Genomic DNA, 27,704 nt, shown 5'->3' with positions numbered 1-27,704 from the left:
TACTTCCCACCATTTCATTTATCCTGCTTTTCATGAAAGCACTTATTAAATACCTTTTGGAACTACAATAAGAATTGATGTTCAGAATAATGACATTAAGATGTGCCGTAGGATTCTCTATTATCAAAGAAAAATTTCATTCAGTTCAATAAACTAAACTAATTAAAGCAGAGATGTCATGGTATATTATTATATTATATTAATACATTTAGAAAGATTTCCAACTAAAAAGACTTTCTGCTTTTTCTTTAGTTAACTAGAAAATTAAATTAACTCAGAGCTCTTCATTCCCCAAAAGTCCTTGTTAATTAGGATTGTTCTATAAATCTCTATTATTAGCAGAGTTTGTCATCTGTTTCATTACCCTGTTTATTAGGGCAGTCTGAGCAGGGTGTCTTTGCTCATATCCTGTTATGTGTGTCCTAATGAAAAGAAAAGCATTTCCTGGATTGTCTTTTTTTTTCCTATTCTTTGACATAAGCATATTTCATGCTATTAGCTTAACAACTTAGTTTCCTTGTATCAGTTCCCTATATAAAGTAGGAATGATATTACTGACTTGGCTATTAAGCAAAGTAATTAAATTTAGGTCTGTTTAAAATAAAAGTATTAATGCTTCACAACATTGTTTATGATAATAGAAGAATGAAAATAACCTAAAAGTCCATCAGAAAAGGACTGGTTAAATAAATTATAGTATATCCATACAATGGACTATTATGCAGCGATAAAAAAATAATGAGAATATTCTCTGTTTACCAATATAGAAAGATCTCCAAGTGAAAACAACATGGCCAGAACAGCCTGAATAGTATACCTTTTTTAGGGGGGGCGGGAAAGGTGGGGGGGAATAAGAATGTGTTTTGCTTGTATATGCATAGAGAAATTCTGGAAGCAATAAAAGTGATAACCACATTGGAAAGTAGAAGGAATGGAAACTAGCTAAATGGAAGAGGGGGAAGAGGGAGATTTTATAGCATACCTTTCATATTTTTTATATTTTTGAAACATATGAATACGTTACCTATTCAAAGAGTTAAAAACAAGCACAACTAAAAGCAGTATGTGATTTTTGCAATATGTGACTGAATCCTGTACTGGATGAAAAAAAATTGCTGTAAAAGACATTAGGATAATTAACAAAATTGGAATATGGACTATAGATCAGATAAAATTAAAATTTTTTTCTAAATTTATCAACTATACCCTGGTTACTTCACATAATATCCTTGTTCTTAAAAAATGCACACTGAAGTAATAAGAGATAAAGGGCATAATTTATGTAACCTATGCTCAAAAGGTTTAAAAGAATAAATAATACGATACATATATAGGAGGAAAGATAAAACAAATGTGGCAAAATTTTAAAAACTGTTGAATCTGGATAGATGTTATATGAGAGTTATCTGTATTTTTCTTGGAACTTTTCTGTTAGTTTAAAATTATTTCCAAATAAAAGGTTAAAAAAACAAATAAATGAAAACATTAATACCCTGGAAATTACCTCATTATAAGGAATGGTCAAGATACGGGAGCCTCTTATAGGAATCTTAAGTGTTCTTATTTTTCCTAGTCATACTTTTCACTTTCTGGTGAAGGTTTTGCTATCACTTTTCTGTCTCTTCCATGCCTGTTGATGGTGGATCAGTAGCAGTGGCAGAGGTGGTGCCTACAGTCTACCTTGAGATTAAAAAATACCTATCTACCTGCCTTTCAACCTGCTATGGATCTTTTCCAGTATATCTTCTCTACAATTTAGGAGGACATCAACAAAACAGTAACAAAATACCTTGAACCAAATTTTCTAAGGATATTATAATAATCATGAGGTTATATGGATATAATGTTAAAATATATAATTAATTTAGTGGAGGTGAAGGTACAGAAACATTTAATTTAATTGTTTAGCACTGAGTGACTGAATTTTTATTATTTTTCAGTTAGATACTGTATTAGTACAAACTTAACCATCTCTACTATTATTGACTTGGCGTTATATAATAGATGCATGAAGATGTTTTCATTTTAGCTAGACTGGCCTCTTAAGTGATTAGGTAGTGAAGCTTGTCCTCATAGTAAAGTGAAGAGTAAATTATTTGTTTATATAGACTGTCTGGAGAATGTATAAGACTGATTATTTTGTATTCTGAGTAAGCTAAATTTCATTGTTTTGAATGACGGTTACCTGAGGGTCTTAACTAATAAATGACACAAACAAAATCTGGTATCAACTGAATTGTTAGTGCTTGTTTCCTGTCTGCTTAGGGAAGCTCATAATTTAGTGTGGTTTTGTAGAAATCTGAGAAATAGGAATAATAATTATTCCCAATTCTTTTCCTTCTCACTTTATGAAGAGTTTGCAAAGAATTGAGAAATAATTGCTATGACTGATCTTAAGCTAAGTAGAAGTACTTGATCAAAACTAATAGTGCCATTTTCTACAATTAGGGCAGAAAGCTAGTTTTTGCTACTTGTTGCCACAGCTACTCCAGGCCCATTTCATGCCTAAGAAAATTGGTTCCCGTGAGAGTCATGTGAGTGAGTGTCTTGGGCTTCATTGGCTGAAAATGTCCATGCCTATAAGCGTAATTTCAGATTTAGTGAATGTACTTCATATGTTCATATAGTAAATTGCCTAGAATGGCTATGGGATAGGTCATGCTGGTGAATGCTATTTAGTTAGTTTAGTTAGTTGTGTGATTTTTTTTTAATAGTTCTGTAAACCAGCTTAGATCATCACATTTCAAAAAAAAAAAAAAAAACAGAACATACCAAAAATGTAATTGATTATAAATAGTATTGAACATTTTTAAATCCTTCTTCCATGACTGAGAACATATTTCAGGATCTTGCAGATTTTCAGGGTCATTATTTTGAAAGGAGTTCTCATAGTGCTCTAGATATAGAAAATAATGAAAACTGAGCTGTATCTGTACTGAATTTGTGACATCTTTTGCATCCATGATCTTTTTATATGCTTATTTGTCTAGTGAGTATAAAAGGTGGAAAACAATTCTGCTTTACATATCAGGAAATTGAACTTCAGATAACATCTAAGAATAAAGTATCTCAATGATCTACACATACATCCAGAAAAAAAAGTTTAGTAAAACTGCATTTATTTAGAATGTTCAGCAATTTAGACCAAGAAATCATGATTCTTAAGAACAAAGCTCAAAATAATCTCTTCCATTGTGAATTAGGTTTTATAAAGATTATGCAATCAAAAATGAATAACTGTTTCAAACAACTCAGGGAATTATATGTAATTGTGACTTATAATTTATACATAATTATTTTCAAATCTGTAAATCTAGTAATTAATTCTTATATTATCTAAAATGTTTTATAGACATGTTATATTATTATATAATGTAACCTATTATAAAGAGTAATGGTGTCATTAACTTAGCTGATTTTACTTATTTAGGGCCTGTTTGTTCTTATATATGATAGTTTATGGTTGTTAGTTCCCTTTATAGTATGGTTTGTACTTGGAAGTAATAAAACCAGATTTCTTTATAAGTATTTATGGTACAGACCTTTTCCTAAATCAGACTATAGCCCTTTCCGAATTATTTCTAATAAAATCTGCTTACGTCTTTTTTCTTTTTTTTTCTTGGCCTGTGTAACAGTATGTATTACATACTCCCTAGAAAATTTAGTCTTGGATATTTATGCCATAACTTGCAATTAATCAAAATCTTGTTAACTGCTATGTAGTCCCTAGTGTTACAAAATGTAAAAATTTTACAAAATGTAAAAATGTTACAAAATGTTTAGTTACTTAAAGAGTTTAAATAGATGCTTCTGGTATGGAAGTTTTTAGCATCTATAGTCAAAAGCAATCACTAAGTAAATGAGTCCTCTTCTTCAATGTCAATATCTTTTTTCATTAACATATCTATGTTTATCTCTTGTTGAAAGTATCCATTAATCGCAGGTAGCAAAAAGCAGGCAGAATATGCTTTTTAAGATTCTTAAGGTTCTCAAGATCTCCTTTTACCTCTTGATCTTGATCTTCAGTGAAACTGAAGTTTACAAATCTTTAGCCACATCTCTCCCCATATGGATGCAAATTTGTGATTTCAGAAGTTCCAGCCCCCAATAAGAAACTCTATCCAATCATTTGCAGATGTCCTCTAAGCCACAGTTTATCACAATTAACTCCATTCCACTGTTATATGCCACATTTTTTTTTTTTTTTTTTTTTTTGAGACAGAGTCTCACTTTGTTGCCCGGGCTAGAGTGAGTGCCGTGGCATCAGCCTAGCTCACAGCAACCTCAGACTCCTGGGCTTAAGCGATCCTACTGTCTCAGCCTCCCGAGTAGCTGGGACTACAGGCATGAGCCACCATGCCCGGCTAATTTTTTTTTGTATATATATTTTTAGTTGGCCAGATAATTTCTTTCTATTTTTAGTAGAGACGGGGTCTCACTCTTGCTCAGGCTGGTCTCGAACTCCTGACCTCGAGCAATCCACCTGCCTCGGCCTCCCAGAGCTAGGATTACAGGCGTGAGCCACCGCGCCCGGCCTGCCACATTTAAAGTATTAAATTAGGTTACTCTATAGTCAAAACAACCTAGCCCTAGTCCAGACTGCTCTAGGACATCTGGAGCACTGTCCTAGAGCTGGCTGCACTGTCCCTTCTGTTCTGCCCATGCATTTAGTGCTATCTTTCCCTTTTGCTTGTTGATAGATAGTGACTCCTTTGCAAAACATAACTAGATTAGGTTATTTGCTATCAGCCAACTAAAATCAATAATTGTTGACATCGGCATGAACTATTGTAACAGAAGAGTAGTAATGTTTTTATTGTGCCCTTGTGATTTTCTATAGAGAAACACCCAAGATTCATTTTTATATATATTTTACATATATATATATATATATATTTTTAAACTTACAGCTCTTTAACTGTGTCCAAAATTCCACCACCAGGAATGCAGTCAGGCTTAAAGCTTTATTAGAGACTCATGATCCAATCCATACAAACACTTCCTGTAGCTCATAGTTTCTGTTCAGTCCTTTGTACTATCCAAAAAGGTATTGCCACCGTTTACAGTCATTCCAAAAAAAATGTGAACTACCTAGGTATGTATAACTCTCACAAGACATATACAGCAGCATCTATATGCTGAAAATTACAAAAAAGTGTTACTTGCAGATGACTTTGCACCTCAGTTCCCAAGTGCTCACGTACAGAATATGGAGCTCATGTCCTGTCTCTCTCTCTTTGAATGATGAGTGATGAAGGAACTTCAAGCTTTGCTGGTTGATTTTGTATTGAGTGTCATAAAGAGAAGTCAGTCTGCCTTTCTTCGGTTGTAATTGCAGATACTGAAGTCACTGCTTTCGCTGTCTTGGATCAAGACCAGAAAGAAATTATTGACACCAATGGAGCTGGAGATGCATTTGTTGGAGGTACAGACTAATTTATTTCATTCTTACTTATAAGTTAAATGTTTTAACCCTTGTTCTACCACATAATCAAGATTTATTAATTTAATAACTTTTAATTTCTTCTTTTAAATAACTTGTAATGTTCTTTCCATATGCTATCATTGTAAGTATTATAAGGGGATTTTACTGCAGGAAAAATATGTGTTTGGCAAAGATAATTTGCTATTATGCTGTACCCTAGTCATTTTCACAAGATTAATTGTATCTGTCAGAAAATTGCATAAACAAGCTGCATCAAGCACAGTATATAGTATTCATAGCCCTTCAGGCTTAAATGTTAGCACATTTTTGTTCATAGAAACAAGTTGTAGTGAATATTAAACAGCATGCTAATAACTAAGGACGATGTCTTTGGATGATATCCTTTGGTTAAAACATCTGCTTCTAACGCAATGGTGGGTGTTTATTATACTAAGAAGGGTTAATTTTTGCCTGATTTAGGCTCAGTAAGAACTGGCAAATTTTATAAGGGCTAATCATTTTGGGAATGCTTACTCAAAAATAAGATCAAGACAATTAGAAGATTTTTGGCTTGATGACTTAGATTGATCTAAAATCTAATTCAGAAGTTCTTTTGAAAAATCCAAATTTCTTCTAAGTGTAGTTAATTAAGCTAGGTTATGGTCCCTAGAAAGCTTTAGATTCCTGAAAGATAGCCCAAAGGGAGATTCCTGATCTCTGTTTCTTTCTTATAGCACGAAGCAAGACAAGGTATAGAGCTGGCCATTGTCCCCTTTCCCTGGAGGATAATTTGAATCGTGGGGAACTTATTTAAGTTTGTGTGATGGTTTTAACTTAATATTGTTTTTTAAAAAATTGCGGTCAGGAGTTCAAGACCAGCCCAAGCAAGGACAAGACCTCATTTCTACAAAAAAATAGAAAAATTAGCTGGGCATGGTGGTGCACATTTGTAGTCCCAGCTACTAGGGAGGCTGAGGCAGGAGGATCGTTTGAGCCCAGGAGTTTGAGGTTGCAGTGAGCTATGATGACGCCACTACACTCCAGCCTGGGCAACAAAGCAAGACCCTGTCTTCAAAAAAAAAAATTTATTTTAATGGTCTTTTTACTAACATGAATTTTTCATTTTTCTTTCTCTGGAACTATTCATGCCCTGTCTTAAATGAACTGTGTAGATGCCCCATGCCCTATATTCTTTGGAAAGAGCACATACCACAGATAACATTCTACTTTACCAATGTGCTTGCATTTTTTATTTCCTTGCTCTGAAAGGCTTCATTATTGGTAACATTAGAGCACTTTGTGGCTAATTTTCCTATTCCATACTCTTCAGAGCTATACTATGCAAGCTAAAAATGTTTTATTCTGAATTAAGCCATATTCTATAATACATTAAGGAAACACTAGTAATTTCTTAGAAATTGGTTAAACCAGGAATCTTAGTCTAGAAACGTTTAAACTTGTACTCCATATGTGCATTAAGTTTTTAAAATCTTTAAGCAATAAATATTCTATTTCTTTAACATTCAGTAAAATACCAAATGAGGCCATCATAGATATGCGTAATTACTACATCTGGCCCTGGGGTCCTGGGCTTCCTGGCCCTGCAACAATAGATTCTCTTATAGACACCTACCTGTAATGCTACCAGTACAAGATAAGAACATACAGACTTTTGCAGGGAGAGGCCATTCTTAGGAGACTACCATTTGTATTGTGGCCAGAGTGATAAACTACTTCATCAAAGCATTGTGATTTTTGTTAGAGGATTTTCAACCTCTTTTTATCCCACTCCACTTGCCTAACCTCATTATATTTACTGTTATGGTACAGTTAAGTAAGTAAAAAAGAAATAGAGTGTGGAACAGGGGTTCACAACCTTTTGTTTGTCAAGGGTCAGAGAGTGAACATTTTAGACTTTTCAAGCCACATGCTGTATTGCATAGTCTTCTTGTTTTGTTTGCTTGCTTGCTTTGTATTTTTTATAAGACTTTGAAAATGTGAAATCTTTCTTAGCTTTCCAGCTGAGCAAAAATAGACCACAGGCTAGATTTGGCCCACAGGCTATAGGTTGCCAACCCCTTGTGTAAGCATTGGCAACTTCCTCACTTTATTCATTTCTGGCATATCTGACTCCAAACACTGGATTTCACTACATACTGTTGAAGTCAGAGTAGAGAAAGGAGAAGGCAGGCAGAAACCAGGAAGGACTTCGCTGGTAATTCTTCAGTTAGATAGCCATTTTTCTCACTTTAAACCTACTCAGTTACTAGGGGTAATCAGATCCCGAAACACTGGGTCATGCAATGAGATGAACACCCATGTCAGTTTATCAATGGAATACTTATGCTGGCATATTCAGCACATTCTGTCAATGTGAGTCAAGCTACAATATAATTACTGATGAGAAAACAGGGGTAAAGATAGGTTAGGTAACATGCCCATAGTCTCATAGCTACAGGGTGGCAGAGCCAGGATTCAAACGCAGGCAGTCTGGCTCCAGAGTCAGTGCTCTTACTGCACTTTATTGCTTCTCTAAACATTTAGGGAAATATCATCATTAGAACTGAGTACCGCAGACCAGCTTTCCTGACAAAAGCTGGTTTCACCAAAGAGAATCTTCCTATTATCCGAATAGATGACTTCATTTAATGAAGAGGGGCTTTTGTTATATGATAGGGTTCTGAGGACTGTAAGGTAAGATTGTTGCAGAAAAGAAGGAAACTGAAAGGGAAGAGAATCGAAGAACTATGGTCCCTGGTGAATTTGAACCAAGAGCTTTTTGCTAAGCAGTAAAATTGATTGCACTACAGAGATACAGAAAGCCAGATCATAAACTGCTTGCTTAGCATGGACTCTAAATAAGGGAAGTAATGTGAATCAACTGTTTAATAGCACCAGGCTAAGCTACCTGATGCATGCATCTTACAATAGAGATGGTCTAGTAATACTAAAAATCCATTGGTTAAAACCCCCTGCTCCCCTCTCCACGCTGGTGAGAGCCTTTTTACTGGGAATAAAAATAACTCCAGCTGTTGAAGACTCCCTCTACCTTGGACATGAATCTCCGGAGAAGCTGTGGCAACTTTTACATTTACTGTGTGGTTTCTTTTTCTTTGCTTCATTGCCCAATTAACATATCTCCTTTCTGATTGACATATTCTATATTTGGGTAGTTAAGATATTCATCTTGTTACTTTCAAATTTTGCTACCCTAAGAGTATTTCTGTCTTTTCTGACTTTGCATATCTATATATTCCAGTCTACTTTGTAGTAATTTAACTCTCTGAAGGACAATAATTTTCTTTCCATAAATTTCAAGTTTTTGGATAAAGCATCGCTCCAGCTGCCATGTGCTTAATTACCTATCCCAGTACCAGAGTGCCACGTGTTCCTTTTAGCCAGTTAAAAGATACAGACAGGACTACCTCATGGATTTTCATGTGTAATTTTAAAATGAGTACCCCAAATGTACATAAATTAAATTCATAGTTCCGTCTCAAGGATTTAGTGACAGTGACAAATCCCTCTAGCCTCTACAAGCATACCTCCTTGTTCTATTTGGAAGTCTTAAGCACTTTGTAACATTTGCTCTTTGTTTGTCGCTGGCCAGCTCTGATGGAACTAATCTTTTCACATTTTTCCTCAAAAGCCCAAGTGTTAGGATTGTACCCTTGGAAATGGAGACAATTCTATAATCTCTAAGTATGATTTCCTAATTTCCCAGGTCAGGAGAAAATTTCTTCCTGTTGTCCTGCTGTGCTTTGTCACAGCAGGTCTGCCTTTTCATTTGAAATCCTCTTTGTCACTGCCATAGTGACAAATGGAAACATTGAGAACATTTTTGTGACAGGCACTGTCATTGTTCCTGGTGAAATCTCTTCCCCTGTGTCTTCCCAGTAAATGAAACTGAGAAGAAAAATCATAACAAATAACATGAAAGGAGACCTAATCAATATGTTCCCGCTGGGTTGTCAATACTAGCCTGTGTTAATCTAATATGATTTAGTCGTATGTTTTATGGCAGCTGTAGGAATATGGACTAGACCTACAAATCATCTTTAGACTAAGAGTAAGAACACCTTTGACAGATTATGTTCAGGCACATATATACAACTCCCAAATAAAAGACTAGAGACCTCACCCAGGACCAACATTTTTAGGATAAAAAAACCTTCATTAAGTGTGGTTAAGAACTATAGATAGTTTGTAACATTTTATTTTGAATGATAGTAAGATAACTATGCTGCCTCTGAACACATTTTATTTTAAATATTCTTATGACAGCTTTAGCAGGGAAAATGTATTATTCCAAAAAGGATTACCTATGATATGCAAATGATTCAAGCCACTTAGCAATCACAATGTAAATAATTCTCCTATTTCCCATCTAATAAAAAAAGAGCATTAATTTCACTCTCTAATTCATGTTTAGAAAAGAATTTTGGTTACAAAAAAAATGTGTCCAGAACAAGGATGCCACTTCCTCTTCATGTAGCAAGCACCTGTCTATACTTCTGAGAGCCATAGAGATTCTCTAATTATCTTCATATTTTCTGTCCTCATCTTTTTTGTTTGCTTCCAAACATTTGTAGCTTCTTCCCCCATTCCTCTTAGTTGCTGCTTCATTGTGCTGTGCATAGAAGAGATGCAGAATTCTTGTGATTTTGTTTTTCTGCACCACTCTCTTCCTTTGCTTTCCAACTCAGAAGACTAGAAAATAATTTGGTGAGTGTTAAATATATTGCTTCTTACACTTCTTCCCTCCACAACCAAAACCTTCATGTGACCCACTGTCTACTGAGGATTGACTAGATGGTCACCAAGATGACAGCTACCCACTGCTGAACCACCCGTGTCCACACCTTTTCTTGTCTTTGTGCTCTTGTAGGACATCTTCTGTATTTTATTTCTTAAGCAGAAATTTTCCTTAAAACCATCAAATGAAGTATGGAATTGCCTTGGTCATTAGGAGTATAAAACATTCATCATAGGTAAGCAGTTCAAGTTTGTGCAAGGAAAAGGAAGAGATAGTCTCACCCTTCCGTAGTCATAGGTTGCTTCATCACGTGCTACACTAGTGTTACACATCCAGAGTCTTAGCTAAGCTGAAGTTGGGCCAGCATCAAATTTCACAAACCCTATCTATGATTATTTGAGCCTTTGTTAGTTAAAAGTTAGTAAAGATTATCATTTTCTAACCATGATAAGAAAGAGAAATCACTTTGATTCATGTGAAATACAGGATGATTTTAGAGTGAAGTCTGGAATTTCTCACAAACACTAATGTTCCCTTCAAGATCTAATATCCTGAATGGTCTCCATCTAGAAGCAATTGTAAATAGATAATGGAATTCAAAGGGCTTTATCTTTTGGGGATGTAGATAAGACAGAGACAGTCTGAGCCGTGTAGGCTATCAGACCCCAAAGCTCAAATGAGAACCTTAGGTTTCCTGCATTTGAAGATTATTGAGAAATATGTATTCCAGGAAAATGATGTTAATACGAAAAGATTTTATTTAGTGGCAGAGGTCCAGAGGAAATATCATAAGTAAAATTTTTGAAGTTCATTTTCTTAGAATTGTGACTTGACAAAATATATGTGTATAAGTTTCCTGACCTAGAACATTAGTGAGCCAGTTGGAACTAGTTTGAGTCCTCTAATAGTCCCAGCTGCTATTACATGAATCTGGTTAAGTTTACCTGTCTTATCTGTCTGATTCATACAACAGGTATCAGTTAGCTTTTGCTTCGTAACTAACCACCTCGAAAACTTAGGGACCTGAAGCAACAATCCATTTATTTAGCTCCAAAAATCTGTGGGTTGGCAGCTGGGCCTACACTCGGCTAGACAGTTGCTCTGATCTTGGAGTTTTCAGAGATTAAGCAATTTCCCAAGGTTACACTGAAAGCCAGGAATCAAACTCAAAATTTGACCCCAGAGTTCTTGCCCCTAACAATTTTGTTATACTCCCTTCCAATACTATATCATCTTATCTCCCCCTCCAAATGAGTAGAAACAGCCAAAGTGGTTTCATATACACTGGTCTGTAGACTGGTACCACTTTATGACGTAACAGTTTTTGTCAATCGATGTAAAAATGTAGGGGAAAAATAGTAAGTTTTCATAAAACTAATTGCATTCAATTTTAAATTTTGCCCTTCCTACTTTAGGTAAGTTAAATTATCCTTTATGAATAATATTGGTAATAGTGGATTTTTAAGAAATATTCTTACCTAGCAAAATGAAACTTTGGCAACACTATGTTTATCCCTAACATCTTATGGGAAAGTTTTAATGTACTATGATATCCAAAAGCCTAGGATTCACTGATCAACCATATTTATTTGTTAATTTTAAAAAATTGTTTAGCTAGGTTTTTTATGGCACTAAAATAAAGATTGGTGATGACTTGAATGCTATTAGACTTTTGGCTTCTCTAATATCTATTCCATTTCTTCATATAAAGCCTTCTGGATGGTAACCTGATAAGCGGGAATAAAAAAGTCACAGAACAGTAAATATAACATGATGCCAGTTATATTTTGTTAAAAATGGCCTTTTGTAAATGGACACAGTGGCTCACACCTGTAATCCCAGCACTTTGAGAGGCCTACGCAGGAGGATCACTTGAGGCCAGAACTTTGAGACCAGCTTGGGCAACATAGCAAGATCCCATCTCTACATAAATGTTTTTTCAAAAAGCGCGGGGTATGACAGCATGTGCCTATAGTCCCAGCTACTTGGGAGGCTGAAGTGGGAGGATAGCTTCAGGAGTTTCAGGCTGTTATCATGCCACTGCACTATAGCTGGGCATCAGAGCAAGCCCCTGTCTCAAAAAAAAAAAAAAAACAGCCGGGCACGGTGGCTCATGCCTGTAATCCTAGCACTCTGGGAGGCTGAAGCGAGCGGATTGTTTGAGCTCAGGAGTTTGAGACCAGCCTGAGCAAGAGCGAGACCCCGTCTCTACCAAAAAAATAGAAAGAAATTATCTGGACAGCTAAAAATACATATAGAAAAATTAGCCAGGCATGGTGGTGTATGCCTGTAGTCCCAGCTACTCGGGAGGTTGAGGCAGGAGGGTTGCTTGAGCCCAGGAGTTTGAGGTTGCTGTGAGCTAGGCTGACGCCACGGCACTCTAGCACAGGCAACAGAGTAAGACTCTGTCTAAAAAAAAAAAAGAAGAAAAGAAAAGGCCTTATGTGTGTATGTTGTGTGTATATTTATAAAAAGAAACACACCAAACAATTAACAGTTGATGTACTGGGAGGTAGGTGAATGAGATAATTACTTTTTACTCTGTATATCTCAATGATGTTTGAATTTTTCTTACAATGTGCCTTTATTGGTTTTGTAATTAATATAATTTCTGAATAAATAAAATCGCATGTGGGCAGCACTGATGCAGAGCCTAACCAGCCTTAGCACCTAGCAGAACTCTTCACTGTGATAAATAAATCATTAGACACAACAATCCAAACCATATGATAATTTATATCATGAAACCTCTGATGTTGTAAGGCTATTTAATATCAGCAGAGGTCTAAATAAAACGAACAAAAATTAGCAACACAATTATCAAATTAACAGCTACTCTCACTTCAGATATACGAGTTCTCAAACCTGGGGTATGAACACAGGCTCTTAATTTAGTTTTTATTTAATTATCCAGTTAATGTTGACATTTTATAGAATTCAGATATATGTTTTATTTCTAGCCCATGAAATAAATGGCAAATTAAAAATCAATTTCTGTCATCAAATGCTCTTAAAATTTTAAAACCATCCCACTGTGAGAAATTGTCAGTTCATCAAATGCAGGTTTTTGAATTGAGTTAAATAGCAACAAAATTCATTATCTTGCCTATGAATTAGGGCATAAGCACAGCCTCATATAAACAAGCTTACTATCATCTCCTTATTCCAACAGCTATGACTTTGTCCCAGTGAGTCTTTTTGTTTTTAACTATATTGCTTAGAATGTTAGTGCTAAAAGGAAAGTTTTTTAAAATCACATTTTCTGGTTTTCAGGTTTTCAAACTATTTTCAGTAGTGAAACTCTTTTCAAATGAGTTCTTAACTGAATCAGAATGAAATAAAATTAAACGAACCCCCAGTTGTCCCTATCCACATTTTACTTGGTGGCTCATAATAAAAAGTATGAAAACCCTGCTCTATTCAAAAGTCCTCATTTGATGAATGAAGAAAGTAAGGCCCAAAGAAAGGTAAAATTGTTCAAGGAAGTTAATTGCAAATATGGCACCAGAAGCCAGATTACTTAATTTATGATGCAGTAATTACATATGTTCATAATCCAAATGAACGTTGTCAGTTACCTAGTCTTTTATATAGGCCTCTTGGAAATATATAGGTGAAGAGTAAGTATCTCAAACGCACAGAAAGAGTTTTTTTGTTTTCCTTTTCTGTTTGTTTTTTGATGTTTGACTTTAACAATAAACAGAAGCATATGCTATACTTCTATTTTGGGAACCATATCAAAAGATCACACATTACATTTAAAATCAAATTCTGACTCAATCTTGCACATTTTTGTTCCATGAAGAAGAATGATCTTTAAAGAAGTATTTTGAAAGGGATTGGGGGGGAAAGGTCACCTTATCTGTATGAGTACAACATACTGCTTAGTGTCCTCTTCAGGAGCTTTGTTCCTGAATTACAGGCATTTTTAAGTTGGGGGGGTTGTTTTTAATTCAAATGCAATGTCCCAGGCCACGTTAACTGAACTTTATGGGTTTCTATTTTCAGCCACCACAAAAAAGGAATAATAAGTTATTCACATAGCTATAGGACAATAAAGTTATTCTCACGGCTGTAGCACTGACTATTTGCCTATATATTACACATTGTTTCTCAGTTTCTCACTTTATGTGGAAGGGTGTGTTGTGCTAAGCTATTTTAAAGACTCCTTTGCTCTGAATTGACTTCCTGTACATGTCAGCCACTATACCATCTGACACCACTTAAACTTTGGTTTTCATTATGCAAATACCTGGTAGGTCAAACCTTATCCTGACAGGCACAGTAGCTTTTTAAGTTATTTCAAAATTTAATTTTGTTGATTTCCTTTCCCTTGAAAAATCTGTTTTCTAACATATGGGTCACAAGTTTTTATTTGCGTTCATGACTAATTGGTAGTCAGTATGAAGTCAAAACAAAATGAAATTTTACTAACTAGACTACATAGAAAATAAAAGAAAAAAGTTTGCATATGAGTACTTTTCAGCAGGGGGAAACCATTACTTTGTCACATCTGGATAGTCTAAGCTAGCCAAATTGAAGTGGGAATTTCCTGCCAGATGTTCTTTGAGCAACCTGTGAACATCTAAGCGAGGATATATGAGTCCTTGTTTGGTAGAGCTATACTCACAGTGGAGGCTTGCTCCTAATAGGTAGCAGACATTTTTTATGTACTAACCACTAGACAGGAGATTGTTCAGCCTCTGTAAAGACAACACTATTTGCCCTTATTAAATGTAAAAATATGCAAAGACTAATTTTGAAGGTACAACATCAGTCTTACAGATATTATATCAAGAGTGAACATTGCATTAAAATGATTTCCCAAATGTAGATAAAAATTTTGTTTCATTAATAAAAAGAAGGTAAAACGGAGCCACTGCAGGTATTCCAGATAACTTGGATATGGTCATTTTATAAAGTCAGTGAAGACCAAAATACGTCTCTAAATATAAATGAAAATAAAGAATCTGAAATGGCATGAAAAATACCAAGTATTTATATCAACTTCCTGTTCCAGATGCACATGGGAATTAGGAAGTGAAAATTTCGTTCAGAAGAGCTACCCACAAAAAGTAGAAGTGCTTTATTCAATTGAAACAAGTAACATTTTTAAGAAGGGGGAAAGACTTTCTACATGATCTCACTGTTTTTGTCATCCTCTATAAGGGAAAATATTGACATTTACCAGACTGTTTGCTCCAGCTTTCTGATCTCCTGCAGTTTATTTTTATAACAACCTTATCGATGGGCCTCTTACCCAGCTCTCTAGGTTTAACTGAGTTGAGTCGATTTGTTACCACAGCTTCAAGTAGCTGTTACAGAACAAGCAAGACATCCTAATAAAGCTGTAAACGTGTTTACTCAAACAGAGTATTGATTTTACTTGGAGAGGAAGAAGCTGGTGCTTAGCACAGTGTCAGGGTGGATGAATTTCACTGCAGTTTTTCATTGTCATCTGTCATGGTTGTGAAACACTAAGTAAAGCCATCAGAGGATAATTAGAAGTACCAGAAATTTAGCCCCTAAAATCAGTTAACCACTTGGGAGTTTTGTAGCTTAATTAGCTTTTATTAAAACTTTCCCTTAGTAATAATAGCCAAGCACTTTAACAGTGTTTTCAGGTAGAACAAGATTTCAAGGTTGTGACTTGTTAAATATATGAGTTTAATGTCTAAGGGTTTTTCAGGCTTTTTCTCACTCTAGTAATTAGGCTACCACTAGAATACAGTTAGAGCCAACAGCAATGTAATAAGACAGTATCTGTACTCATACCAGCAGACAAAATGCATGATTTTTCTGAAAAATTAACTTTTAGGAAGTAGTAAAGCAATTATAAAATAATTTAAAACATATTTTTGTAGAAAAAAATATTAAGTTAGCATCTGTATTACACTTAAATGTTTTTGTAGCACAACATGACCTAGACACATAAAACTGTCAATGCTACCCTTATTTCTAACTGCCTTCATTAAAGAAGATTCTAAGTATTCTAGCTTGCTTTAAGTTAGTCATCATCTTAACAATAAGAGATGATACACATCATGCAAAAGACAAGAGTCCGAGCAAGGAGTTGCTTACCTTCTGTAGAAATTGCATTAGCTGTTGAGCTTGATGAGAGGTATTTATAAAAACACTCTACCTGCCCTCTTGCAAATGTCTAGAAAAACAGAAAAACATCACAGCACTTTGCAGGCTGAGGCACAAGGATTGCTAGAGGCCAGGAGTTCAAGACCAACCTGAGAAACATAGCAAGACACCCCAACTCTACAAAAGAAAAATTTTTTTTTAAATTAGCCAGGCATGGTGGCCCATTCCCGTAGTCCCAGCTACTTGAGAGGCTGAGGCAGGAGAATCACTTGAGCCCAGGAGTTTGAGGTTGGTGTAAGCTGTGATCGTGCCACTGCATTCCAGCCTGGGCAGCAGAGTGAGACCTTGTCTCTAATAATAATAAGTTTGACCATTATATTTAAAGTGAGTCTTCCAATATCTATAATAATTTAGTGTTTTATAATAAACTTCTTATGCCTTCTTGTACTACTGCCTCAGCCTGTCCAAATGCCTAATAAAAATTATGATATCTCTGGGAGGCTGAGGCAGAAGGATCGCTTGAGCCCAGGAGTTTGAGGTTGCTGTGAGCTAGCCTGACACCATGGCACTCTAGCCCAGGCAACAGAGTGAGACTCTGTCTCAAAAAAAAAAAAAATTATGATATCTCAAGGATGACCAGTTCTAAAGCCTAGGAGTAACAGACTCTTTGTGTCAAAAAGGACAGCAAAAGATGTTGGGGATTTTCTTTGTCTTTGGTATGCTATGTCATGTGTTTATCTCTACATGTAGTTCTAAGCCAGTACCCTGAGTTAAATCTTCAAGCCATGAAGTAGCAGGTTATAAAATTTTGTTGCAGAAGAGGACAGCTCTAGAGTTCTTTCTTTTAATTTTTCAAAAGGTAGAGGAGGAAATTGGTTTTCCCTCCTCTAAATTATATTTAGATCTTTCTTCTATATTAAAGTATTCAAAGACAGCCAGAGGAAAAAGAAAGGATGTGGATTTATGATTACAATGTATTATCTTATTTTTATATGTACATTTCAAGCTCCCCACAACACAGTAATTTATTTCATTGTATTCAGTTTTCTTGAAAATAAGAACTATGTGAGGGAGCTTGTTGGCATGAGGAGGGGGGCAGGATATAGGTAGGGCAGCTATACTTTACTTTTTTATTTTTTTGAGATGGTGTCTTACTCTGTCACCTAGGCTGGAGTGCAGTGGCATGATCATAGCTTACTGTAACCTCAAACTCCTGGGCTCAGGTGATCCTCCAGCCTCAGCCTCCCAAAGTGTTGGCATTATAGGTGTGAGCCACTGCGCCTAGCTGGCAGCTATACTTTAGCTTCAAGGCACTATTTCATCTGACTCCTTTGGTCAGAAGGAACAGAAACCCATTTCACCTAGCTTAGGTTAGGAAATTTTTTTATAAGAAAGACATTATAACCTAGTGGTTAAGACATTAGGTCAAAAGACATAGTTTTGAGTTCTGGTACCACTATTGACTAGTTGTGGGACTGTTATAATTGGAATGTGTCCCCTCTAAAATTCAGGTGTTGCCAGTATGATAGTATGAAGAGGTGGGGCCTTTAAGAAGTAATTGGGAGCTGGGCTCGCACCTGTAGTCCCAGCTACTTGGGAGGCTGGGGCTGGAGGATTGCTTGAGCCCAGGAGTTTGAGTCCAGCCTTAACAACATAGTGAGATTTCCCTCATCTCCCGGTCTCTAAAGAATAAAAATTTCTTTTAAAAAGAGATGACTAGGCCATGAGGGCTCCTTCCATGTTAATGTGATTAAGGCCCTTATAAAAGAGGCTTCATGCAGCATTTGGCTGGCCTGCCCTTCTGTCCTCGCTTGCCTTTCCACCTTCTGCCATGTGAGAACATAGCAAGACAGCCCTCACCAGACATCAAATGCCAGCACCTTGATCTTGAACTTTGCAGCCACCAGAACTCCTAGAAAATAAATTTCTCTTCTTTATATATTACCCAGTCTCAGATATTCTGAGCAGCACAAACAGATTAAGGCAGGCACCATGGACAAGTTACTTAACATCTCTAAGCCTGATTCCTCATCTATAAAAATGAAGGTAATGAGTATGTATCTCTTTTATGTTATTATGAAAGTTAAATGAAGTAATGTTTATAAAGCACAATGCCTGACATGTAGTAAAGATTCATTGTTACCTGTTATTAAGAGGACTCTCAAATTTCAAGTAAGATCCAAAATGACAAGTTTTCACTGAGAATGTAGCTGAATGGTGATTCTAGATTCAAGTTAGTTCTAGAGACGTCAGCTGCAGATATTCATGAATCTTCACTGTACTGCTTCACTCACTAATGTTACTCAGCTGCACTGCATGTCTGCTTGTTCCTGCCTCCTAGTCAGCTTCTCAGCCTTTGTTTTCCTTTCTGGCTCCTGAAAGCGAACACTAGGGTATTAGCACAATTCACTTTCTGTGCAGTGTCAAGGAGGACACTGAAAGAACCATAAGTTGTATGTCTCTGGATCAGATGCCCACACCTTACTACAGTTAGCAGTAAAGGTTGATTTACATGCACAAAACATCTCCACTGACCCCCCAACAGTTCTGGGAGTGATTTTTCTTAAAAGGGTAATGGATGGGTGACTCTATAAACATTGTGTTTGCCTGCCTTGTCTACTTTAGTTTTCCCATGTGTACATTTCTGAAAATGATCCGTGTAACATGATTCATCCATCACCAATACATAGAACATCAAAAACCTTGTATCTCAAGCTAGAAACCTAGGAGTCATTCTCGAATCTTTTCATTCCTCTGTCTAAACCTTCAGTGAGTACTTCTGATTCATTTTTAACGATATATCTCAAATCCTCATCACAAATTCATCCACTTCTATTTTTCTGTCATGACTTTAGCTCAGGCCTGTTTTCCACTACAGTAGCTTCCTAAGTAATATACTTCCTTTCACTCTTTCTGGAACTTCATTCCATTTTCTGTACTATAGCTAAAATAATCATGTTGGGAAGATATTGAAGTATTTCATTGCCCCACTTACAGACTTTGAGTTGCTTCTTACTGCTCTTAGACTAAAAATCTAAGCCCCTAGTGTTCTAAAAGAATCTATATGATCTACTGTCCCCACACCTTTATTACATGCCGTTTTCCCCCTTGCCTGCATACTCCAGCTATACCAGTCAGTCTTCCTTGAGGCCTTAAACTCTTCACATATGGAGTTTACTTTGCCTAGAATGCTCTTCCCTTACCCTTTAAAAGTTTTCTCTAATCATCTTAACATGGGTCTCTTGACTACTGTTCTTTACTGTTACACACGGTTCTTTTTCTTAATAGTCTTCAACATCCTCTAGAATGATCTTCTTTACTTGTTTTTGTTTATTTCCTCCATTAAAATATAAGTTTCAGGAGAACAGGGACTGTATGTGTCTTATTCACCAATGTATCCACAAGATCCAGCACAGTGCCTGAAATAAAGTAGCCCCTCAATAAATATTAGTTGGGAATGACTGTATCAATCAATCAGTCATATGCACAGCTGCACACTTGTTCTCTACAGTCAAATAAAAACCATTCTAGTTGGTATACCTAGGAATTTGGTTATTGAGATACGTTGTCAGAGAGATTGAGTGAGTCAAGAAATAGGGTAGGCCATACATTAGTATCAGGTCACCTTGATCTAAAATTAACCTGTGCTAAGATGTGTATGTGACTAATCCAGGAACAGAGAGACTAAGCACAGCTACCTTTTCATTACTGTTATTTAAGATAGAAGCATTTGTGGAGAGAAACGTGTCAGGAACGAAGGCAATATATAATATCAATTGTCCTAAGTAACTGTAGTACAAATATGAAAAATTTATTCTCAGAATCATGATCCTGAACATCAGATCCTGCTGTAATAGGCAGTGGCATAAACAGGTCAGAGACTCCAATCGAGATTTTATAGAATATATTGAAGTTATGCAGTAGATCTCCAAACTGATTTCTGACATCACTCTCAGCTCCCCTAATACACATGCACACTCCCAAACTTAGAGACTTATTTGGTTTGCAAAAATGTCCAGTAGAGGGTTCAGTGCATCACATAAGAGAACCCTTGCCCTGTCCTACCTAGGATCATTGCTGCCATTCCTCCACTTTCGGGTGGGAATGGGGTAAAAAGTGGCTCCTCCAAAAGAAGTCAGTGAGAATCTCTGGTGAAGAGCACTTGACATAAACTGAGCCTGGGACACACCCTATGTTTCACTTTCCACACAGTTTCCTTAGCTTTAGGCCACAGAGTGGTTCTCAACTCTTTAACCTTTATCAGCGCCCACATCACATCTGTCACCTAAAACAGTGATTGTCAAACTTGAGCATGCATTAGAATCACTTGGAGGACTTGTTAAAAGACAAATTCCTGGAACCTCCCCCAGAGTTACTGATGCAGGAGGTCTGTGGTGGGGATGAGGTGATGCCGAAGCCATTGGTTCAGGAGCCACCCTTTGAGAACCGTTTCGAAAGTACTGCAGTAGACTCCTACTTGATCTCCCTGCTAACAACCGCTTTCCTAGTAAGTTTATACTCCACGCTTCTGCCAGGATTAGCTGCCTAAGAGCAATGTGGTTATATGCCTCCCCTGCTCAAAGGTTTTGGCTTTCTACTGATTACCGTATAAATCCATATCACATCGTGCAAGATCCTTAACAATTTTGGCTTTCCTGCCATGTCCCCAATTCAGCTGACCTTAACTATTTTCCAAAATGTGCTTTGTCATGTCAACAGTACTTGCTTTTTCTTCTGCTTATAATGTCCATCTTTTCTGCAAAAGGTTATTCATTCAAGGCTTAACTCATGTCACCTTCTCCAGGAAACATTTCTAAATGTCCCTAAACTGTTATTATGCTGTTTTTAAAGTACATATGTGACTTTCTCTCTTAAAGCTGTAAAATCCTTAAGGACAAACACTGTGTTTTCTCCATCTTTGAATCCTTTGGTGTCTAGCCTAGTACCTGCACATTTAATAGCTGTTGGTTGGTTGAATGAATCAAGATACTTTTGATACAGTCTAGGTTTTAACTGTCTTTTAATTTGCTTCTTTATAATAAAAATCTAGTGTAGAAGTGGTAATGGTATGAGTCTAGTAAATTGAGGATTCAAATTAGTCAAAGTTTTAATTTATTTCTTACTCCTTTTCCTAAAACAGCTGGAGGTCATAAAAATACAACCTTTAAAAAACATAGAGTCTTTAAGTTTACTGCCTTGTGTGCAGTGTGCCAGCATATATCTGCTAACCACTGGTATAGAAAATAAGAAGTTTAAGCAAGCCAGTTTAAGGCAGCACATAAATCATCACTAAGGAGCACATATCTAAGAAAGATAGAAAATAAACAAAGAATTGAAAAACCAGATTGACCCAGAAATGACTGAGAGCAAATTTTGTATAGGGAGGGACACAGAGAGAATTGAGTTCAGTACTATATTAGTTGCTGTAAAATACTATATCAGGTTTGCTTTAATTACATGGTAATGCCTCTAAGAACAAAGGTAATTACATGATAACTTATGTTACTAGTCCCACATTATCTCTTAATAACTGTGTAATTAACTTGTCACTGCTGTACAGTGTGAAGTTTGATATTACTCATGTATAAAGAACACTGGTAACTTAAATGAATGAGCTGGAGTGGGGCGAGGGATGAAGGCAGCAGGGAAATCCTAGGATTATGGCAATCAGGAATGCAAATGATGCATTAGGTCATTGTACCTAGTCCTCAAGATCTGAGCCAAAGCCATGGAGAATATCAACATAGTCTGAGGTGAATTGTGTAACTTTCTGAAGACAACATACATACAGTAAAGTGAATAAGTTGACAAAGCACTGGAATAGATAAGTGAGTTTGGGACATAATGCATATAATTTTGAACAATTCAATTTGTTTTGGGAGGTTTTTACTTTTAAGTAAATATTAAGAATTTGTTTTAATGGAAAAACCTTTCTTTCACTCATCTGCTTTTACCAACATCTTAAGTTTGTACTTGTGGCGTATGTGGCAAGGATGTGTAGTACCAGAAATTCTCATTCACTGCTGATGAAAATGCAAACTGGTACAGGCACTTCGGAAGATAGTTTGGCAGTTTCTTAACAAAACTAAACATATTCTTACCAGATGACCCATATGCTGCTTGGTTGCCCAAATGAGTTAAAAACTTATGTCTGCACAAAAACCTGCACACAAATATTCATAGTAGTTTTATTATAATTGACAAAACTTAGAAGCAACCAAGACGTCTTTTAATAAGTGAATGGATAAACACACTGTGGTATATTCAGACAATGAAATATGATTCAGCTGATAAAAAGAAATGAGCTGCCAGGCACAGTGGCTCACGCCTGTAATCCTAACACTCTGGGAGGCCGAGGCAGGAGGATCAATTGAGGTCAGGAGTTAGAGACCAGCCTGAGCAAGAGTGAGACCCTGTCTCTACTAAAAATAGAAGAAACAAAAATTAGCCAGGCAACTAAAAATAGAAAAAATTAGCCAGGTGTGGTAGTGAGTAGCCTCTTTACCCGGGAGGCTGAGGCAGGAGGATCGCTCGAGCCCAGGAGTTTGAGGTTGCTGTGAGCTAGGCTGATGCCACGGCATTATAGCCTGGGCAATAGAGACTCTATCTCGAAAAAAAAAGAGCTATCAAACCATGAAAAGACATGGAGGAACTTTAACTTTAAATGCATATTGCTAAATGAAAGAAGCCAATCTGAAAGCTCTATTCTGTATGATTCCAACTACAGTGAGACACCACACAATGGCATTTCAGTCAGTGATGGACTGCATGTACAACAGTGGTCTCACAAGATTATAATACCATATTTTACTGTACCTTTTTCTATGTTTAGATATACAAATATTTATCACTATGTTACAATTTCCTACGGTATTCAGTAGTACAGTAACATGCTATACAGGCTTATAGCCTAGGAACAATAGGCTATACCATAAAGCCTAGGTAGGTAGTAGGCTACACCACCTAGGTTTGTGTAAGTATACTCTATAACATTCACACAATGACACAATTGCCTTATGACACATTTCTCAGAATGTGTCCCTGTCCTTAAGTGACACATGACTGTATACAACATTGTGGAAAAGGCAAAACTATGATGACAGTAAAAGATCAGTGGTTCCCATGGACTGTGGGCCAAGGAGGAAGGGAAGAATAGGTGAAGCACTGAGGATTTTTAAGGCAGTGAAACTGTTCTGTATTATATTTTAATGGTGAATAAAGGTCACTGTATATTTGTCAAATCCCATAGAATATACAACACAAAGAGTGAACTCTAAGGTAAACTACAGACATTATTTAATAATAATATATTAATAATGGCTCATCAATTATAACAAACGTACCACACTAATGCAAGATGGTAGTAATAGGGGAAACTTGGGGTGAGGGGAGGGAGGGGATGAGAGGGTATATGGGAACCCTATTTTCTGCTCAATTTTCCTGTAAACCTAAAACTGCTCGGAAAAAAAAGCAAAGTCTATTAATTAAATAAAAAAAAAAAAGTCCAAGTGGAAAAACTTTTCTTCCACCTATCTCTCTGTACCAACATCTTGAGTATATATCTGTGGTCTGTGTTTCCTAACTTAATCACACTGTCCTGAGGTCCTAAGGATTACATTTGTGTCCTATGGCCAGTGACCTCACAGTTTTTACCAAAATGCTTGTTTTCACTGATATCACATGACAGCCACTCTATCCAAGTACAGTGATCCTTTCTGCTTAATTCTTTCAGAAATTTTCCCGGCATTCCTTGTGAGGGAGACATTAGTCCTTGAATTGCCATTTCACAAGCTGCATACTGATTTACTTGGTACATAGCTTCTATAAATGAAGATTTCATTTGGGGATGAAAATTTGTGCTAAGGTTCCTTAAGAAACTTTATAAATTGCCTTCTCTAAAACTGCCTGTATTTCCCTAAGCCTAAGAGTAGAATACAGAAAAGAGTGACAATCTTTATGTCCTTGAGGAATCTTCTAAGAAGAGTGACCAATTTCACTGCACTTATACTGATACTTGTACTGATTTACTTTGTGGAAAGCTCTGTCCCAAGTGGCTACAATTATTAATGAACTCCAAAGTCATGAATGGAAAACTGTTAGAATAAAACATTACTTAGCTGAAACTCTTGAATGAGTTAATGAATTAAACTCTTGAACAGTTAATAACTGTTTTTCTGAATAGTTAAATGTTCTTATGTTATTTTTTAAAAGGTTTATTGATTTTTTCTGATTATAAGAGTAATATTGCTTGTTATATAGAATTGTTTTAACCTCTTGGTCAGTTTGCATATCATAGAATATTTAGAAAATGAAAGCAAACAGAAGAAAATAAAAGTCATCTCAACTCTAGAATCTTACCTTTTAAGATATACATACAAAATTTTTGTTTTTGGTTTTTTTTTACTATTTTGAATAAATGCGTTTCTAAAATGTATTCCATGGATCTGACCTCCAAAAATGCCAAACTCTTGCAATACTGAAGAGGCAGGGTACTTTCTAGATTAAAAGACTAAAAGAACTTGACAACTAAAGCAACCTGTAATCCTGCATTAGATTCTGGAGAAGGAAAAAAAACATTTATAGGGAATATTACTGAGAAAATCAGGGATATTTTAATATGGGCTGTGTATTAAAAAATAGTACTGATATTAAATTGGTCTTTTTTATTATGAGCAATGCTAAAATGAATGTGCTTCTATTAATACATATGCCCTTGAACACATGCATATATACGTATGATAAATTCTTAAAAGTATAATTGCTGGGCTGAAGGCTGTACGCACTTAAAAATTTGATAGATATCGCAGAAGTGCCCTTTATAAAGGGTGCTAACTTAAGACTCCCATATATAAGAATGCTCACTTGTCTTTGATAATACATTGTATTAAATATTTTTATCTTTGCTAATCTAAGTGAAAAAGAGTATCACATTGTTTAGATAATATATTATTAACTGAAAAAAGCAGGCTACAGAACAATATCTACCACATGATATATATGTATATATACACATGTATATGTACATATGTATGTATGTGTGTATACGTGTGTGTGTATAAACATACACAGCAGGTCTTTGACTAATGTCATTTCACTATCCACTGATGAGAAAAGAAATCGATTCCTGGCCAGGGCCACTGTCTGTGGAGTTTGCATGTTCTCCTGACATCTGCATGGGTTTTCTCTGGTGTTCAGTTTCCTCCCACATCCCACAGATGTCCACATTAGGTTAATGGGTGTGTCTAAATTGTCCCAGTATGATTGTGTGAGTGAGTATGCCGTGTGACAGAATGGCATCCTGTCCAGGGTTGGTTCCTGTCTTGTGCCCTGAGCTGCCAGGATAGGCTCCAGCCACCCATGACCCTGAACTCAAATAAGCAGGTTGGAAAATGAATGAATACAAATGATTGTAAAATAAAAATTCATAAAGTAGATGATAACCATACAAACACATGGCAACAAACAATGCGGTAGGAAAGAGCTCAGCGAGCCTGCAATATTTGTCAGATTGTTTTTGAACTGTGTGGTAGACAGAGGTACTCCTTACAATTTTCACTTTGTAAACATTTATTCCTTGATTTAACCCACTACCACTATGACTGTCATCATTCACTGATTGACCAAAAAGTGGGTAAATAATTATCTTACTTGTTTTTATTAATCTTTCTTAAATATATGTATAGTCACATTTATTTCAGTGTTTAATATTGGACGTATTTTGGGTCTTTTTTTTTTTTTTTTTTTTTTTTTTTTTTTGAGACAGAGCCTCACTCTATTGCCTAGGCTAGAGTGCTGTGGCGTCAGCCTAGCTCACAGCAACCTCAAACTCCTAGGCTCAAGCAATCCTCCTGCCTCAGCCTCCCGAGTAGCTGGGACTACAAGCATGCGCCACCATGCCCGGCTAATTTTTTCTCTATATATTTTTAGTTGTCCATATAATTTGTTTCTATTTTTAGTAGAGATGGGGTCTCGTTCTTGCTCAGGCTGGTCTCAAACTCCTGAGCTCCAACAATCCACCCGCCTCGGCCTCCCAGAGTGCTAGGATTACAGGCATGAGCCACCGCGCCCTGCCTATTTTGGGTCTTTATTTAAAAGTTTGGTGATGTTTTTGTGACCAGAAATATGCCATATGAACTTAACTCTTGTTTATATCAATTAGCATATGGTAAAATTGGTTTTGACGTACATTGCAGTTTCCAAGAACCTATCAACAACATTAAGTGGGGACTTACTTTATTAACAGTGTGGCTCTAAATATTTTAATACATGTGTCTTGGTGGTGCAAGAGTTTCTCTAGAATATATACTTAGTTGTGAAAAATGCTTAGTCTGCTAGGTAATGCCAAATCATTTTTTAAATTCACTGTTCCAATTTAAACTGCTACCAGCTCTGTAAGCGTTACAGGGTATCCTCGTCATCAGGTGGCATTGTCAGATTCTTCAATTTTTGCTAAACCAGTGGATTTGTAGTAGGATCTCATTGTGCTTTTAATTTGCATTTCCCTCACTACTAATGAAGTTGAACATCTTGCTTCCCCTTGATGAAATGCCTGTTCAAGATATTTGCCTAATTTTCTATTGGATTGTTTTTTCTTAATATATAGAATTTCTTCAATATATTCTGGCTACTAATCCTTTGTTAGTATCCAGAAAACAAACTTGTTTTTTTCCCCCTCTCTTTAAAGGTAGCATATGAGAAACAGAAGTTTTCATTTTAGCATAGTTGAATCAATCTTTTATTTTATGGTTTCTGCTTTTTGTATCTTATTTAAGAAATCCTTCCTACCTCTAGAACATATTCTTCTTTATTTCTTCTAAAAGTCTTACAGTTTTGCCATTTACATTTAATTCATTAATACAACTGGAATTGTTTTTTTAATATGGAGTGAGGTAATTTTATTTTTCCAAGTTGAAAACTATTGCCTACACACTATTTTTCTAATACACCATCCTTTCCCCATGGATTTGCAATGGCAACTCTGTTGTAGCTCAGGTTTCCACATTTGCATAGGTTTGTTTGGGGGCTCTCTTCCTTTGTACTATTTATCTATTAATATATTTGTGCAAATAAACACTATACTTATTATTATAGATTCATATAGGTGTTGAATTTCGTAAAGCAAGTCCCTCCTGTCTTATTTCTCTTTGATAGGAATGTCTGGCTATTCTTGATCCTTTGTATTTTCATATAAGTTTTAGAATCAACATGTCAGGTTCCCCAAAACCTTGCTGAGACTATGATTAAATTTGTTTTAAATGTGTCCAAAAACCTGTCATATCTCTCCATTTAGGTCCTTTGTAATGTCTCTTAATAAAGTTTTGTTTTTTGTTTGTTTGGTTTTTTTTTTTTGAGATAGAGTCTCACTCTATTGCCTGGGCTAGAGTGCCGTGGCATCAGCCTAGCTCACAGCAACCTCAAACTCCTGGGCTCAAG

At 36.1% G+C, this 27,704-nt stretch overlaps 1 protein-coding gene across 2 annotated transcripts in view; it reads left to right on the top strand.

Moving 5' to 3' along the window:
- Positions 1 to 27,704, top strand: part of ADK (adenosine kinase) — a 497,861-nt gene that overhangs the window by 458,124 nt on the left and 12,033 nt on the right. For both annotated transcript variants that reach the window (XM_045568944.1, XM_045568945.1), the window contains exon 10: positions 5,339 to 5,425. In XM_045568944.1, the coding sequence (XP_045424900.1) occupies positions 5,339 to 5,425 (87 nt within the window). The remainder of the gene's footprint in view (positions 1 to 5,338; positions 5,426 to 27,704) is intronic.

Source organism: Lemur catta, chromosome 14 (assembly GCF_020740605.2).
Source record: "Lemur catta isolate mLemCat1 chromosome 14, mLemCat1.pri, whole genome shotgun sequence".
Classification (NCBI taxonomy): Eukaryota; Metazoa; Chordata; class Mammalia; order Primates; family Lemuridae; genus Lemur; species Lemur catta.
Note: the sequence above shows the minus strand (reverse complement) of the source record. Positions and strands in the feature narration are given on the sequence as shown.